Here is a 19,497-nt window from a genome sequence, read left to right on the forward strand (position 1 = left end):
AAATTCTGCTTACATGACAGAAGGTCAGAGTGGGTTCTAGTTGTATGCAGAGGATTAAACTGGTCTTTGGGGGGATAGAGCATTTAACCACATGCAGCTATACTGACTGTTTTGAGTACACCAGAGCCTTGAAAAGATATCCCTCCTGCTCTGGTCCCTGAGTGGGAAAAGACTTCTAATACAAAGACTTTCTTCCAGAAGCTGTGGAACTTGCTTTCATTCTTCCTCTTCTCCACTTTCTCTAACACGAATAAGAGCAATAAGTGTGGGCCTCAAGAACCCTTTCCTTATCACCTGTCTCTACCTTCTCTGCCCCTCTACTATTCCTTCCAGTGACAGGAGGCTCAGCTGCTACCCATTAATGGAGATATACTCAATTTTGATAAGACAAAAGTGTTTCTGGTTAAGATGCAAAAAATGCCAAGAAGTTGTGTTACTAAGGAAGCAGCTTATTGTGGAACATTCCTCCAGTTAATCTCTGTACATAAATAACTACTTTCAAATAAAGCATAGCATTAAAATAAATTTTAAAAAGTATATATACTGGAGAGTTGTCTTTTTTCATTATCAAAAGCAAGGGATCTGAGAGGTCAGATGGCAGAAGACAATCTTGACTTGGAGACCTTTCCTAAAAGTGACTGAAATAGATAATTTTATAATTACACTCTACCCTAAAATGTATATTATGAGATACTGTTAAATGAACTCTGGTTAAATAAATAAATAATAAATAAGCCTAAAAAAACACACTAGATGCTACTCAGACTTCACTAAGTTGATAGCAAATTAAATTTTGTGAGTGTGAAAAAACATCTAGAGTTAAATTCAGAAGTGAAGATTATTCAGCAAATAATTTCCTTCATGATATGGAAAATTAGTAAGTTTGGATTCACATGATATTTGGCATACTGAACTGAATTAGTCAAGTATGTCAATAAGTGATAAAACATGTGAATAATACCCTTAAGTGGAACTCTTTCCTATCTAGTCATTTATTCAGGTTCTTTTCTCAGCAGACAAAAAAAATTAAATTCAATTATTAAATAACATTGTTTTATATGTATGGAACAAACAAATATGAATTTTTGTTTGTAGTAGTGCAGGATTGCAAGAAACTCTGAGAGAATGGAAGCAGACTATTGGAAAGCATTTAAGAATTGTCCAGTTCTTCCCTTCTTGGACCAAATTGCTTTGAACACTTCCTTGATTTTTTTCCCTAGCAAACAAATGATTGTCCTTAGCCTATGTTGAAAATTCTCTCTCTACAGTGACTGGATTAAACTAAATAATTATTTATAAAATTTTTGTCTATATTATATGCACTTCTAAGTTTTTATCCATGTTTTAAATACTATTCCATTTATTGGAATGTTGTAAATATGACGGAAAATTAATTTCAGTTGTTATGAATGGGATATGTCAAAATTACTAATCCATGTTTCTTCTTTCAGTGGTGGGATGATATTTTAAAGATATATATGATATAATTCCAATTCTTTATATTTTTCTTTCCTTTCTTTTCAGCTGTATCTTGTGGTATTCCTGACTCCCCTGGGAATGGTTCGGTTATAGGTAATGAATTCACTTTGGGCAGTAGATTGATATATGAATGTAATGAGGGCTTCAAGCTAGAATCAAGTCAACAAGCAACAGCAGTGTGTCAAGAAGATGGATTATGGAGTAACAGAGGGAGGCCACCTGTTTGCAAATGTAAGTGGGCATATATTTCGCAATAATATTTCCCTTGATCTTTCCCAAGAAAATCTTTACTGGTGATGTTTTTGTTTTATGTATACATATATCATGCAGTGGCCATTCAGGAATGTATCATTTAGAATGTAATAAAGTAGAAGAGGCCTGTAAATTTGTTTAATGAAAAAATCCTTGTTTATCTTCTTACAAAAATCTGAATTAAAATTGTTAGACAACTCAATTTCCTGTATATTTTCTTATTATGTGCCCTTCTCCATTTTCACAATTGTAATTTTTTTCTGATATCACTTCTAAAGTAATAAAAGCAAAAATTATTTCTTAAAATATCATTAGTGTAGATAATTAAGCCAGATAAGAATCCTTCAGTCTACATTTTTGCCTTCTGTCAGAACTAGCTAATGTAGTACAGACTCCTCTACCATATGACACGGCCTCTCATTTGTGTTGGGCTGCCGCTGCCTGTCTCTGTCCTGCATCAAAGTAATAATTAACTGATCTTGACTTCAATGTGACTTGAAATACTGACTAGGACATAATCTCAAAATTAATAATTACTATAATACTACATGTAAATTTTTTGAGAGTGAGCTGCAGCAGAACACCAGCTCTAGTGTCTGGAACATCTCCTTCTCCTGTGACCTTGATGTTCCCTCCGCTGCTCTGACTCTTTTTTTCCTTCTTTCTCTACCTGCATGGAATTTTACCCTTTCCTAAACACAATTTCCCAGAGGTGCCACCATCACGGCTGATGGGCTCAGCTGTGTCTTATAGTGGGTCCTTTGGAACCGAATGCATCCAGCCTTTCCTCACAGAGGCCACCCCCGGAGCTCCTCCCCCCGTCCCTGCCAACACCATGACTCCTGAATCCAATACACTCAGTCACTTCTTCTGTAGAGATCTGTCTTGTTGTGATTCATTCTCACTCTTCCTTCATATTTTTTAGACCAGGGATTCTCATTATTGTCCTATGGAGAATCTCCAGTTGATCTACACCTTTCTTGAAGGGTAGTGCCTAAAACTGTACACAGCGGTTCCACAGAGTACATAAGGAGGATTATTTGAAACCAGCTGTGATCACACAGGCATGCTCTGAGATCAGAGCCATGTGTGGAGGGAAGGCAGTGCTCCACTGTATTGAACTGAGCTTCATTCTCTCAGAAAATTTGACAAGATACAAAGCACATAACTTGAATGATTAATCAGCAAAAATGTCAACAGACTCTTTTGAGGGAAGAGGCCAGATAAATTAACTGGGGATTAAACATACTGAATTAATACCACTATATCTACAGTGCAAAAAAAACCAACAACCAAACAAAAAAAAAAAAACAAACAAAAACCCATACCAAAAACCTTGTATTATTTGAAAAGATCAAACTTTACCAGACAATGACTACCCTGTAAAAAAACTTATTAAAATTACCACAACTTTCAACATTAAAAAGATTTGTTTAATATTTATAATATCCTAACAAAACATATATAACACTTTTGTCTCTTCTTTCTCTTCTCCTTTCCTTTTCTAAAAATTTATTCAGTTTGAAAAAGAATCCCATTACTTCCAAATTCAGAAGTGCTGAATTAAAGTGCTAGTGATCTACATGACAATTTAAGGTCAATATTTTCAAAATGGATTGCTGTTTGGAAGCATGCATTCTTTACCCAAGATTTCTTACTTGTGAAGTGCAGAAAAGCTTACACAATCTGCATAAAAACCTGTTTTTTCACTATTGCTGCTGTAAGCATAAATATATTTAGTCTCCAGAAATAGAAACATCCCTAACTTGATGAGAAACAAACACAGCACAAAAAGGTAAATGGTAAATTAATAAGTTCATTTTATTCCCATGTCTATTAAAATGAAGGTTGAAATCAGTGCATTTTGTTTTGCAAAGTATCTCTGAGAACATAATGCCTGAGGCAGATGTTTGAAACTCCTTTCTTTTCATTAAAAGCATTTACGTCAGATTTGAAGCATGAAAAATAAGATTTGTGATGGTCACACAGCAAGACACAGATGGATTATGAACATTAAACTACTGAATTTAATTACAAGAAATACCAATCAACAGATATCTGTTAAGAAAGCTTAAGTGAATGACAAATAGTCATCTTGCTTCAGTTATTCTGTGGGAGTCAAAGAAACTAACACAATTCCAGTTGGAGACAGAATCTGGAATAGTTTATTGGACCTACACACTGATATTTTAAGGGTCTAGAGTTTACATATTCAATGGATGGTTGAACTTATTATAAGTATGGGGTTTCAGGGGATGAGGTAAGGGGAAAACCCAAATTACACTTTTTGCGTTCTTAGGAATTACATCACAGGGAAAACCCACTTATTTTAGGATTACATTTTTGGAGATTTACATGGGGGAGAGATATTCAAGTTTACAGAATACATAGGATACACAGGGAGGGAGAAAACAATAATGGATTTTATGCAGAGGCTTGATAACATCACAGTACAGTGTCTCTGTATCTTGGCAGGACATTCCAAACAGGTGACATCCTGTCTGGTCCTCAAATGCAGGCTTTCTCCCCAGCTAAGGCTTTCTGCTGAGGTCCAGCAGTTTCTTTTTCTGGAATCCAAATTTTGGTTTGCTACGTTATTCTGCATAGATTTCCGTAGCACATGATGAAGGGAACAGACTTATATTTGTGTTGTTATTTCATAGAATTGTAGAATCATATAATTGTTCAGGTTAGAAGGAACCACAAATATCACCTAGTTCCAGCCCCCTTGCCGTGGACAGGAACACCCTCCCTATACCAGGCTGCTCAAAGCCCAATCCAGTCTTGTCTCAAACATTTCCAGGGATGGGGCATCCACAACTTCTCTGGGAAACCTGTTTCTGTACCTCACCACCCTTGTAATGAAGAATTTCTTTCTAATTTCTAATTTAAACTTACCTTCTTTCAGTCTAAAGCCATTCCCCCTTGTCCTGTCACTAATGCCCTTGTGAAAAGTCCCTCTCCAACTCTCTTGTAGGCCTCCTTTAGGTACTGGAAGGTGCTCTAAGGTCTCCCAGGAGCCTTCTCTTCTCCAAGCTGAACAGTCTCAACACTCTCAGCCTGTGTTCATAGGAGAGGAGCTCCAGACTGCTGATCATCTTCATGGCCCTCCTCTGGACTCAGTCCAACAGGTCCATGTCCTTCTTCAGTTGGGAGCCCTAGAGCTTTAAATCATGCTAATACACTCATTAGAGAGTGACCATATAGTAGTAACTTTACATATGGATACAGGACACTATCTGTGCAAAAAATTTCTACTGAAATTTGTAAATTAGTACATTACTTCTGGTGAGAGGAGTGTGATATACAGTTACAAAAAACATCCCATTCAAAAGATGTAGTTATATCCAAGAAATCCGAATAAATCAAACAACTTTGGTCTCAAACTACACATAAGCACCAGTTCTTCCATGATTCTCTCTTAACTGTATGCCACATAAACTACCTTTAATACCTTTTACCCCAATTAATATAATTTGGATAATGCTCAAGAAGAAAGGAAAGAATGTATAGGCATGAATAGAAATTTAAGGGTTTGAGTTGTAACTATAGTTACCTGAGAAACACTGTTTTACCCATCATCAGCATTTTTATATGCCTGTAAAGTACACTTGTGAAAAGTCATAAGATTCAACATTTCTAAGATTAAAAAAAAAAAAGATTACAATCTTTTCAGACTTTTTTCTATTCCATTTCATCATATATGATTTCAATTTTGTCTGCTACAATAGAAATACAGATGCTCATTCTTACAGTGACAAGTCAAAAAGGGAAAAGAACGCAAATGAAATTTCATTCCTTTCCTTTGGATGATATAATCTCTTGCTATTATTATATAAAATTACATCCTTATAACATGATTATTCAATTTTGTTTGTGACTAATCAGTGAAAATTATTATTCCTATTACTTAGTTTTTTACTTTCTTCAGAATATATGTCATGAAGTGCAGAACAATAAGATCTTCCAAAGCAGAGACTGAAAAACGGAAACAGAAAAGAACTTAGCTGTTAATGCAAAATTTAGAAGTGTTGTTCACTAAATTCAAGCCAAAGCAGCACTTGAATATCTAAATCATTTACTGAATAGAGAAACTGGAATAGTATCTGTAACTATTTTGTAATGAAACAATGTCATCTAAAGGTGTTGGTTGAATCAATCTTTTGGTGGAATTAATCCCACACACTTCTTTGGTTTTTACATTCTCCATTTATGTTTTTAAATATTTTTCACCATGTGGGTTTTTTTCTCGTGTATATCTTTATCCTTCTGCTATGGAATTCCTCTGATTCAGAAATCTAGATTTTTCAGTGTTCTAGCAGTGATTTTCCATTTTCACCTTGTACAGATTTTTTTTTTTCCTCTTTGGGCACAAACTTTCTAAAATGATAGAAATGAAAACAGAAGTAGTATACATTTTTTTCTGAACATCCTTGTGACTTTGGCTACCTACATTTCATATGCTAAAGTGGTAGACAAGAATAGTTATCTTTTTGAGAGTCACTAAATTTATTTCCTTGGGGTTTTGATTTTGTGGACACTTGACACTTTTTTTTGTCATGAAATAGAAATACTGATCTAAGTCTTGGGTTGTCTCAAGAACCTCTTAGTTGATGTCTGTTCATAGCTTGAATGTGTTGCTTATTTTTTCGCTGAATATTATAAAGAAACAGTTCTTCTATACTATTCTTAGGAGTTGAATGAATTAGAAAGTATGAATTGTGCCACACTGTGTCAGTAGTAAAAAATTAATTATGTGATAGGAAGAAACTACAGAAAAAATGATATGAGAACTTAATCAATGAAGGAGGTCATACTAGGCCTGTTCTGAAGCAAAAGAGAACTTTTTTCTTTATTTAGTATGTAACCTTCAACGCTCTTAGAAAATTTGTAATCCCTTGTTCCAAAATTCATGTTCCATGAAAACAAACCTCAGGAATGAGTTAGCTTTGTACATTCCAGTATTAGAAAATTCTGCTAGTTTGAGATGTGATACAGTCCCAGTGTTTGCACTAGGGAGAGTTTAAATATGTATGACACTTTTAGAAAGACTAGGGTGAACATTAGCACATAACTATTTTACAAGTCAAGCATTACTTTATACATGACAAAGCAACACAAAAGGAAATGTTCTCTAGGCCAGCAGGAAATATCTTTTTTAATACAGGCATTTTTACATGCTACAAAATGTCTAATTCAAATTCTTAAGAATATTATAATTATGATTAATGCCCAGTTTTATAGTTTTGCTAGACCTGCAGTAAAATGATTTACAAATACCCGAACACTTCAGATTAGTGCTAGTACAACCTTTTTTGTTCCACAGGATACTTGGAGGCCTAAGGCTGCTTTAAGATGTGCAGAAAACAACATTAAAGTAGGATCTAGATAATGCAAAGCAGAACTTCCAGTTCTGTCCACTATCTGTGCTTTTTGACCAGATCTAGGGACCTGATTTCAAATATTGTGACAGAGGGTGAAAAAATAATGACAGCAAATGTTATGATTTACTTCCACGTTTTTCTTCACAAGATCAGAAGACTGAATGTGTTCACTTATTGCAAGATCATGATGTCATATTTTTTTTCTGATTATGCCAAGGTAAACTCCCAGTTCTCTAAAGCTAAGTACCATAATTTTTAAGCTAAGAATATGAAAATATACTACTTTATATTATATTTCTATATAAGTACATATAAAATGTACCAATATAGGCTATTCTCCATGCATGTTGGTGCTGAGTCTCGACCAGTATATGTTTACCAAGAAAAATACTGCTGAAATAGGATGACTTGTTGGCCTTTGTTCTTATTGCTTTCCTTTTCATTTAAGTATGTGGCTGGATAACCTAGGAAATTGAGTTTATGGTTAATTAATTCTTCTAACATTTTAATTTGCTAAGGTGGTCCCTATAACTGCATAACTTCATTGCTCTTTTGTACTATTCCTTTAATATACTCATTCAAAGATTTGAATTGTGTCCTTCATTAGTTTATGCTACTTCATCTAATATCAAATATTTTAAAGAACAGCTAACGGTACCTTTGTATAATCTGCATATTGCAGATTTCACTGTAGATTTTTTTGGAAGGTATGATGTGCTGAGCTGTAACAGTGATGGTTGAGACACTGAATTTTTTCTAGGAATCAATTGCTAAATTTTGTAAGCCTTTTTTATAATTTTCAATTTGTCTGTACAATCTCTAGTTATAGAACTATGAATCATAAGTAGTTTGGGAATAAAACATCAGTTGTAGTATAAATGCAAAAAGGAATTTGCTAATATAAACAAGCCAAAATTCACCACCACAAACATTGTGCTGGTGTTTTTTATTTGCTAAGACATTCAGAACACCATGCCCAATAATAGACTCTACGGTCAGTAATTATTTTTTGGAGTATTTTTTCAAGGTTTGGTATGTAACATGGAGTACTTATTCAATGAATTGTAGTAAAACTGGTAATTAGTTTAGCCATTTTTAATTAGTCCAGATACATTATACTGATAACAGATTGGCTTGACATAGCTGACTGGGTTGACAGACTGATTCTGAATACCACATGATCCTTTAGTTTATCTATTTTGAGGTTTTGAAGCCTTTCCTGTTTAAATATGTTGACCAACAAGAACCACTTAATTTTTTTGCTCTGTGGTCTCTATTAGCATACTGAAACTATCAACTTGCTCAAGTGATCCTATTTTGTTCTTAGGTCTTTGTTCTTGAATTCTGTGGTATATAGGATTACTTGGTTTGCTACTGTCTTCTCATTTTACTAATGCTGTGAATTTAAGCCACACTAGTCTCTCAAATGTAATGCATAACTTCACCTTAATCTTGCTTCTTTTTAAGCTAATAGTGAATTTAGTCAAATGGGTATATTTGAAAAATATAATTCACTTTATTGCATTAAGTTGACCATATAGTAATACCAAAATGCCCTTTCTGTTTCTCTGTGGTTGTTAACTACCAGCCGAAGAATGGCAATCAATTATCACGTGCTGTCGTACTTGAAAATAATAATAGCAAGTTTCTGTAATTGCGATATTTTTTCCATTATATACATTGCACTTGGTTTTTTTTCTTTGAAAAGAATAATTACATTCAGAGTCACAATATTCAAGATATTTTTGAAGAGAATGAGATCTCTTTTTTTTTTGCTCACACAACACTAAAGAAAGACAAGCAAAAGCTTGCAGACAGGATAGCTCAGTAAAAGAGAAGAGTCAGTCTTTTGGTTTTCAGATTCTTACAAAATATTGATAGTGCAATGTGTTTGTTGACAAGAAGAGAAAGTAAAAAGAATAATGAAATTACAAAAACTTAATCATAATGAAGACTTAAAACTAAAATCTGAGCTTATCACTGCACAAATTCTTGTTAGATTTTAGTTATTGGAGTTGCAAAGACCTTGTTATATTCATTTAGTCATTGCCACTGATCATGTAGTAGACATTTTGCTTAGTGAACATTTTTCTCATGTTTTCAGTAGAAAATATAGAATCATAGATTATGCTGAGTTGGAAGGGACCCATCAGGATCATTGAGTCCAACTCCTGACTCTGAGCAGGACACCCCAAAAATCAATCACACCATGTACCTGAGAGCACTGTCCAGATGCTCCTCGAACTCAGACAGGCTCGGTTCTGTGACCACTTCCCTGGGTTCCAGTGCTCAACTACCCTTTGGGTGAAAATCTTTTTCCTGATGTCCAATATAAATTCCCCCAAATCAGCTTCATGCCATTTCTTCGAGTTCTGTCACTGGTAATGAGGGTGAAGCCTCTCCGCTTCCCCTCATGAGAATGTTGAAATCTGCCCTTAAGTCTCCCCTCAGTCTCCTCAGGCTGAGCAAACCAAGTGACCTCAGCCCCACATCATACAGCTTCCCTCCAGACCCTTCACCATCCTTATGACCCTTCTTTGGACACTGTTTAAGTGGTGCCCAAAACTGCACAATATTCAAAGTGAGGCTGCATCAGTTCTGAGCAGAGTGGGACAATCCCCTCCCTCAACTGGATGGTGATTCTTTGCCTGATGCAGGACACGGTTGGCCCTCCTGGCTGCCAGGGCACTGCTGACTCATATTTAACTTGCCATTGACCAGGACTGACAGGTCCCTTTCTGAAACGCTGCTCTCCAACCTCTTTTTCCTCAACCTATGAACACAACCAGGGCTGCACTGTTCCAGGTGCAGAATCCGTCACTTTCCCTTGCTAAGCTTCATACAATTGGTGATTGCCCATCTCTCTAATTTGTTGAGGTCTCTCTGAGGGCCTCCCTGATCATGAGGGACTTGACAGCTTCTCACAATTTAGTATCATTGGCAAACTTACTTAGTATTCCTTCAAGTCCTGCATTCAACTCATTAATGAAAACCTTGAAGAGAACTGGGCTGAGGATGGAACCCAGTGGAACCCACTAGTGACAGGTCACAAGTCTGATGTCAACCCATTCACTACAACTCTGTGCTTGACTAGTGAGCCAATTATTCACCCCCGCATGATGTGTTTATCCAGCTGTGTGCTGGACATTTTGTCCAGAAGGATTCTGTGAGAGACAGTATCAAAAGCTTCACTGAAATCCAAAAAGATTGCATCCACTGGCTTCCCCTAATCAACTAATTGGGTTACCTCATCATGAAAGAAAATCAGGTTGAATAAGCATTTTCCTCTCGTGAAGGTGTGCTGACTATGACCAATTGCTGCATTGTCCTCCAGGTGTTTTTCAGTACTTTTCAGAATAATCTTCTCCATGATTTTATTGGGCACTGAAATAAGAGTGACAGGCCTGTAGTTTCTTGGGTCTTCCTTCTTGCCCTTCTTGAGAAACAGGACAACATTCATGAGCTTTCAGCCAGCTGAGACCTCTCCAGATTCCCAAGACTGCTTAAAAATCCTTGAGAGGAGCTTCGTGATGATATCAACTAGCTCTTAGAGGATTCTGGGATAAATCCTGTCAGACCCCATAGGCTTGTAGGGATCCAGCTGGAGCAGCAGATCCGGCCAATTTCAGGGTCAACTGGGAGACCCCATTCTCACAGTCATGGTCCTCCAGCTCAGGGTTGAGATCCCCTTGGTTCATCATCCATGTTGAAGATGGAAGAAAAGAAAGCATTAAACACCTCTGCCTTGTCTCTGTCCCTGTTTGTAAGGTGACCATTCTCATCCTTTACGGGCCAATGTTATTTTTACACTTCTTTTGCCATTAATATATTTGAAAAAAACTCCTTTTATTGTCCCCCACATTTCTTGCCAGCTTCAACTCCAGTTGAAGCAGCAACTCTAAATTGCTGCATCTCTAAATTCTTCACATGTCACCTGACTTTACCCACTGGGCATACACCTTGCTTTTTTATCTTGTTTTTAAGACAATATCCCAATTCAGCCAACCTGGGTTCATCTGCTTAATCTGCTTGACTTGCAACACTCCTGTGCTCTTAGAAGATGATGTTTAAAAAGTGACCAGCACTGATGGACCCTAGCACCTGCAAAAACATTTTCCTAGGGGACTTTAATTATTGATTTCCCAAGTAGCCTGAAGTCTGCTCTCCTCATGTCCAGAGTTGAAGTTTCACTGGTACTTTTCCTCCTGTCAACAGAGATTTTAAATTTGATCATTTTGTGTCACTGTGGCCAAGAGAGCCACAATCTCCACTTCACTCACAAGATCCACCATGTTGACAAGCAGCAGATCAAGAAGGGTATCTTTCTGTGTTGGATCCCTTTGAACCTGTTCTATAAGGTTGTCAGCCAGTTTTTAAGGAAACTTCTGGCCTGGACTGTACCAGCTGTAAGATGCTTCCAGTTAATTTCTGGCAAGTTGAAGCCCCCCATAAGGACATGAGCAGTTGACTTGGAAGTGTCCCTTTTTTCCTCAAAGAATAATTTGTCAATGTCTTCATCCTGGCTGAGAGGTCTATAATAGACTCTCAGAGTGACATCCACTTTATTTGTTTGCCCCTTGATTCTCACCTAGAGGCTTTCAACTGTGCCATTGCCAGCTATGAGCTCCATACATTCTAACCCTTCTATTACATACAGTACCACCCCTCTACCTCTTCTGCTCAGCCTATACCTGTAACCTGCAGAGAGGGATAACCTGTAGAGCCTGTAACCCTCCAACAGGGCACTCCTGTCACAGGCCTCATCCCACCAGGTTTCACTTATGCCAATGATGTTTAATCTCTGGGACTGTGCCAAAGCTTCAAGCTCCTCTTATTTGTTCCTCCTGCTGCACTGATTATTGTAGAAACATTCCAGGTGTGGTACATTGTAGCCAACACCTCTTGAGACAGATTGAGTGATCCTATCAGATCCCATTTCCTCAAGTTTTGGCACACCATCCCATCGTTTGTTACCCTTGAGCCTGGTTTTGTTTCTTTCCCCCTTCCAAGCTACTTTAAGCTCTATCAATGAACCACATCAATTCCTGTGTTAGAACTCTTTTTCCCCTCTGAGAAAGACACCTCCCATCAGGTGTCAGTAGACCAGATGATGAATACATCATCCCATGGTCAAACCCCAAAATTTTTCCGCTTACCCCAGCCTCACAGCCATGTATTGACCTGATGGATCTACTTATCTGGGCTTTACAACGACTCTTGTTTTATGGTAGTTATATCTCATTATGAATTCCTTGCTTTTGAATCTTTTCAGAATTACCAGTATATAGATTGTCATGTAATTAAAATAGGTAATATTAATCATAATTTCAAATGATAATTATGTTTTCTGACCTGTATTTTATGTAAATCAATATTATGCATACATTTTTGTATAAAAATGCATAGAGAAATAAGAGAACATCTTCACATCTGTGAAAAGTTGAGATAATCCCTTATAGAGTTTCATTTATGTAAATGAGAATTTAAATAATACCCAGACTATAATTTGCAAGAGACAGACAATGAGAGGCAAATTGATGCACTCATTGAAAAACCATGTGGACAAAATCAGGCATCTGTTAATAGTAATTTTTTTTGGTTTTTTGAACTATGAGGAATATAATAAATCAAAATCAGTTCCTGTAAAATTAAAAGTTTTCAAGCAAGTTTTAGTTGATTACATCAACAGCCTGGAAGTAAATTCTGTACTCAGCAACATCTTCAATTAGAAATTCTAAAATCATATATCAGAATCTGATAGTTGTTTGTAAAGTATGCTTGCAAATCTAAGTGTATTTATAGATAAAGAGAGAATAAATTGCATATCGACCTCAGAATGTGGAGGAAACATTTATGTGGCTTATTTATGTGTTCTGAAACAGCTGAATCTCTCATCTCTAAGTGTCTTAAGATATATCCTATGGTTAAGACTAAAACTTTTGCTATTAGACTAAATAAGAGGCTTGTTTTCATCTTTGAAAGAACCAATAAAACTAGTGCTTGAAAGGAAGAGTGATAAAAACGTTAAATTTGAGGGGCATTAAGCTCCTATCTAGAATATTTTTTTGTTCTGAAAGAACTATATGATTTTCACTACAAAGTGTTAAGTGGAGTTCTTCAATATACATATATTATTTAACAACAAATAAGAAAAAAATGTTTCTTGGTTGATAGTTTATAATCTTTCCATAGCTATGAGACACAATTTGGTACCAATACAAAAAAAATTAAATTAGGAAGTAAGAAATTCTCCATTAACCTGGGATACTGCTCTTAAGTAGACAGAATATTGTTGTAAGACCAAAGTGAAGAACTACTAACTTTCAAAGTGATTGTATGCTGGCAATCCTTCCTAAGATATAATGAAAAAAAATCTAAGAAAATATTCTAAAATTTCAACTCAATATAACATTATAATCTGTCATTTGAAAGTTCTTCAGATGATTTCTCCTTCATAAATTCTTATATAGCTTCATAGATATGCTGTGTTCAGCCCTGTGTTTCCTAGATGCCAGAATTTGCCATGGGTAGGATGACTATTGGAAAAGGTAGATGTATAATTCTAGCATTAGCAGAGCTACTCTGAAAAGTGGTGGAAATCTAAATTTTTACAGGAATTTTGCTTCTATCACTTTCCCTTTATTTCAGCAATTGCCTCAATTAGTCTCTTGTGATAAAATCACTTTATACCTCTCAGTTAGTGTGAAGTCTACAGAATATGCAATTATTTAATTTTTTTTGGTCAGTTTTATTAGTCCTTTCTTGGTATAAATTTATTATAGCATAGTTGAGAACCAGACTCTTTATTTCCTCACTTGGGGTTTTTACACACTTGTTCCTAATGCTTTTGTCTTACACTAAGCAACATTTAAGAAAACTAAATTTCTGCTACATGATTTTTTGATGAGTTTTTGTGTTTTGGTTTGGTTTGGGTTTTTTGATTGATTTTCCTTGGAAAGTATAGCTTTTCTCAAGTATTTCTGGGGTAATAGTTTTTTCTAAAGCATTCACTTTGTGAATGTCACTTAGTGACATAAACAGTTACTAATTCACCCAGACTTTTTCTATAGCAGGGAAATTCTGAATAACAAAATAAAATAGTCATGAATATTTTCATAAAACTAGTCTAATCTTTACAGAGACAATGTCACATTAAGATAGAATTCATGTCAATATTGTAAATATTTTAAACATTCTCTGTACTTTATTTTGAATTACAGAGCATCAAATTGAAACTGAAAAATGCTTTATAATGCTGTGTACAGTTGGTAGCTATATTAAGCCTTATGAAGAACATAAACTACAGTTTTTGCCTACTGGTAGTAACTACATTCTCTTACAAAGTCTGAAATACTAAAAGCAACAGAAATGTAATCACTCTAAAAGTCTCTCTAAATATTATCTAATTTTTTTAAGTCTTCTAAACTTGAATGAAGTAATTCTCCTGTATACTCCCAGTATGCTGTTATATAGTAATTAACATTTCAATATGTACTAATAGCTTTTATCGCAACCTGTTTTAAGAAGTTCTTAGAGCTTTGCAAAAATTGCATAGCAATATTTGTTTTCCCTTTTACATCCACTGTAGTCTGTGGTCTGTTTTATCTTTGAAATTTTTAAATAAATTACGTTAGAGAGCTTGCCTGTATATTGTTGTTCCACTGTTACTCACTAAATGAAAATATGCTAGAAACTCCTGTTCAATTTGTTGCACACACTGTATGATGTTAATTATTTTCCTTGGAACTTGTATTTCCAAAATGATTATGGTATTTTAAGTCTTATATTGTGAAACATCTGCCGGTAAGTCAGGAAATATACCCAAGAAGAAATTTAGGGGCAGAATGCTAATATGTACATGTCCTTTCTTCACAGCTGTAACTTGCCCCAGCATACAGACTCTGCTCTCAGAACATGTTGTCTGGAGACTGATTTCTGGGTCACTGAATGAGTATGGATCTCAAGTCATGCTCAGCTGCAGTCCTGGATATTTTTTATTGGGTCAAAGACTCATACAGTGCAGGAGTAACGGAACCTGGAGCGTAGGCAATGAAAGGCCAAGTTGTAAGGGTAAGGAATATACTTGTTTACAGAATATCCTATGCTTTTTAATACACAGATTTTGTTTTATAAATAAAGTTTTTAATAAACTATTTTGCTATCACATTCCTGTAAGTAAGCAAATGTGAAATTTTCATTAACTGGAAATTAATTTATTCCAACTCTTAGGTGTTAAGTACAATATGTTTCATACAAGAGTCAATGAAGTAGCATCAAGAGATCAATCTGTATTTATTCAACTGGATGGTACATAAATATTTAGAAAATACAAAGAGTTAATGTTATTACTTTAGAAGATTCCAGATTAGAGTTAGATTAGGTGATGATATTGCTTTGGCCTCTTGGGTGAAGCATTAAAACTATGCTTTTGGAAAAACATGCATATGAGTTTTATAATATGTTCATAAAAAATACCGTAAATTACTTCAACCCTGACTTTGGATGTTTAAAGTTTTAGAGAAGCTTAACATTCTCAGTCAGATCATACAGTTGTTGAGGGTTACAGTGTCAAATTCTTAATAAATCTCTCCAAAAGTTCGTTTCGTTGTTTTGAGAGGATACTTGGTGCATCAACTGATACTGCAGCCTTTAAAGCAGAAAATTTTCCTATGTTATAATAGTACTTACAGGCCCTTTCAGTGCCAGGACAGCACAAATACCCCAGCATCTGAAGGAAAGTAACCAACTGACAGACCTAGCATACTAGGCGGAACTTAAAATAAAATTTAGACAATAATTTTTTTCAGAGTAGTAGGTGATTTCAGTGAAATATTGGCAGCAAAGTAGGAAAGAATTCTCAGTATCAGGTGAACAACTAACTAAATTATACCTTCTGGTATTTTTTAAGAAAAGAAAACAGAATAATTCTGCTCTGTCAAACTCTGTTAAGTCTACAGACATGATAAATGGTACCAAAAGTATTTTATGTGATTCTATGATAGCTAGAATAGAATAAACATAAACAGCAGACAGGTTTTCATATTCCAAATAAATAACATGATGTACTAGGGCAACCAGAAGAGAATAAGCTCCTAATGTCATATGAGAAAAATTGCAGTAAGTTATCCTGTAGATACTAAAGAGATCTTGGGAGAGACTCTCAACCTTCTTCATCAGGAACTGGAGAGTGGACAGAACACACAAAGTCATCTCAGAGAGTGCTGAATCACTTCCAAGGGTTATTCAACTATAAATTGACACAAACTCTCACCAGTACTGGGAAGTATGTGACTGCAAACCTAAGACATGGAATTTACAGTATTAGAGAGTGATGGCAGTATGGGAAAAGAAGAACAGAGAACAAAGAAGGATGTACGTTATTAAACTAAAAATAATGTAAACCAATACTTATTTTCTAGAAAAGAAAAAACATATTTAAGATGTTTTTAGAACAAGGCTGAAAGAGTGACCTGTAAGAGTAATCAATACAATATACACAAGAAGGTAGTAATTTTGATCTTATCTAAATGGTGATGGATTATGGAATTATGTTAGTTCTGTTTTATTCTATTAATTTTGTACGGGGAAAACTTCTCTTTAAAAATATTCATTTGGAAAAATGAGATAACTCTTCTGTATGTCTTAAAAACAGTAATAGTTATATCAATTTCATTTTTAAATTTAAAACTGAGTTTTTTATTCAGTTAACTGGAATTGTTCCCTATTTCTGGTGTGCACACATACTAAAAAAATCTAATTTTGTATTTACTGCCTAATATGCAGCTACTGTTCAGCTGCTGAGAAGTCTTTGAAAAGCTAGTTCTTGCTTACCTTACAGGAGTTTTATGTAAATTGAAAATGGGATGACCCACATGGGATGCAGTTAACGAAAAGCAAAGTATTAAATAGAGAAACACAAGGAGTTTCTGACTAAAGATACATTAGTTCATTTATAAGAAAGGTACGTTATTTTGCCCTCTGCTAGAGGACTTCTTAGGATTAAATTATGGCAAACATCATCCCCCTAGAAATGTTCAGTAATATTTCCTTTGGATATAATCATTAAGAACCAGAAACGCACTAAAGTATTTTGAGGAGTCTACTGTTTACTTTCTCTATGTCATTCACATGCTAAGGATAGATTATATAAATATAGATTCTAGCTGTTTATATTTCTGAAGCAGTAGAAAAGCTAATTGAAACACTGATGATAAGGCATTTAGATCATATTTATCAATATCAACTTGTCAATAGTGTCTCTAAAGGTGTTGCAAAGCTTCAAATTAGAGGGCATTCTAGATTAAGAGAGACCTAATTAGTAAATTTATTTTTTTACAAATATGATGAACAGATGCCTAACACGTCATGAGGTAGCTCATTATTTATGTATTTAACTATTTTAAACTGGAATCTCTGTCATTAAAATGAATAAAGCATTTGTAATATGCTTAGAACAGTTAATTCCATTGCATTTTAGGAATAGAGTTAATTTTTTTTGAACACATGTAGAAGTGCAATTAATATTCAGCATTAGCATTAGAAATTATAAAGTTAGGCTAATCCACAGATTACATTATTGTGCCTCTATCATAGTCAAAAATAGCCTTACTCATCTCTGGACACCTTCTGTGCACAAGAAACTGTGATCACATGTATTCTGATTATGACTGAATTAACTACACTGTGGCTTGTACTTGATTTTATCCAACTTCTACCCAATTCCATGTTGTTTCCTACAGTGAACCTTTTAAAATATAGAATAACGGGCCCTTTAGGTTTCAGATAGGAAGTTTAGTTGTGATTAACATGCTTTTGAAAGTAAAACCATGACTCACGCTAACATATAATAGAATAGAGTTCAATCTTTTGAAGACATTGGTCTGTATCTTGAATTAAAATATTGATATATTTTTCTAGAAACAGAAGAAATGACAGAATGGTTTTAATTAGATTAGAGTTTGATACATTCCTAAAAGGTAATTTTTCATGTGCTGTGTGATAGCTGTGTGTTACAGCTTATGCCACAGAATGTTTGTGTGATAGTGGGTCAAGTCTAGCCTTCAACAAAACCAGAAGATATATCATTTTAGCAAGTAGACTGACATATATGTTATATGCTTATGAATAGTAGTGGGAAAAAGGAAAAAAGACAGTTCATAGCAATTCAGAGTTCTACAAGTTAAAAAGATATATAACATTTTTAAATAGACACAAGACTTAAAATGGCCAGGGAAAATATATTTGAGAAGTAGCCATGAGTATGCACACATGGAACATAACCACAACTTTCCTGGGAATTCATGTGATTCCCTTGTTTCAGCATTGGAAATACCGATTGAAAATACTGAAGGATTAGGTTTAAGCTGCTGTCAAGATATGAAGGTATTTCAATGAATTTTCAGATTTAGAACATGTATTGCCAAATTGAGCATAATTTTAAGTCCTTTCTGTGGTATAATGGAATTTATTCTTATTTTTTTATTTATTCTTATATTCTTATATTTTTCTTATTACATTTACTTTTTAAGAAAACATGCGGCAGTATATTATCTTCCAGTCTAAAAAAAATTATGAAAAACATTTTCATATTTCAGTTTGTTCTGTTGATTGTTTCTTTCCTAGTTATCTCCTGTGGTGGTCTTCCATCTCCACCAAATGGAAACAAGATTGGAACCTTAACAGTGTATGGAGCTACTGCAATATTCACTTGTAACACAGGATACACATTAGTTGGTTCTCATGTGAGAGAATGCTTGGCAAATGGTCTCTGGAGTGGTACAGAAACGCAATGCCTAGGTAACAAAATCAAATTTTTGTCCCTTGTTTTGTTTTGTCTTAAAGAAACAGTATCAAGGACTAACACTTATCAAGCAACAACTTTTTTAAATCAGTGAAAAATAAAGGTATCTTAAATATGGAAATACTGTGTACTGCATATGATTTTGTGCTATTCTACTAGCATATATCTTTTTATTAGAAATTAAATTATATTTTATATTGTTGCAATGCTTTTCAAACCAGTTGGGCTTTTAAGTGACTCCAGTTATTATCCACATTCACAGCACTTTTCTTTGTGGAACAGTATATATTATGAAACTAAGTTGGAAGATAAGCTTCAGTTCAGGAGCATTCCTGATACATTCCAACTGCAAATGAGTGTTCACCATATTGAGCATTCAGTCAAGGAAAGCAGACAAGAGATAAGTGAAGCAAAATCAACACTCTTTCAAACCCTAGGATTTATGCATTTTGGACTTTAATTCTCATCCCTACCCTTTCTCTCTTCAGATCTACTCATTGTTTTACACTCCTAATATAGACATAAGAAAAAGGTTTACTTTTTGAGTAACATTTGAGGATCAGTAGTGGGTTTATTCTTGCT

At 34.9% G+C, this 19,497-nt stretch overlaps 1 protein-coding gene across 5 annotated transcripts in view; it reads left to right on the forward strand.

Moving 5' to 3' along the window:
* CSMD1 (CUB and Sushi multiple domains 1) overlaps nt 1-19,497 on the forward strand; it is a 1,084,078-nt gene that overhangs the window by 1,003,279 nt on the left and 61,302 nt on the right. For all 5 annotated transcript variants that reach the window (XM_032681799.1, XM_032681800.1, XM_032681801.1 and 2 more), the window contains 3 exons: nt 1,525-1,710; nt 14,991-15,185; nt 18,738-18,911. In XM_032681799.1, the coding sequence (XP_032537690.1) occupies nt 1,525-1,710; nt 14,991-15,185; nt 18,738-18,911 (555 nt within the window). The remainder of the gene's footprint in view (nt 1-1,524; nt 1,711-14,990; nt 15,186-18,737; nt 18,912-19,497) is intronic.

This window comes from Chiroxiphia lanceolata, chromosome 3 (assembly GCF_009829145.1).
Source record: "Chiroxiphia lanceolata isolate bChiLan1 chromosome 3, bChiLan1.pri, whole genome shotgun sequence".
Classification (NCBI taxonomy): domain Eukaryota; kingdom Metazoa; phylum Chordata; class Aves; order Passeriformes; family Pipridae; genus Chiroxiphia; species Chiroxiphia lanceolata.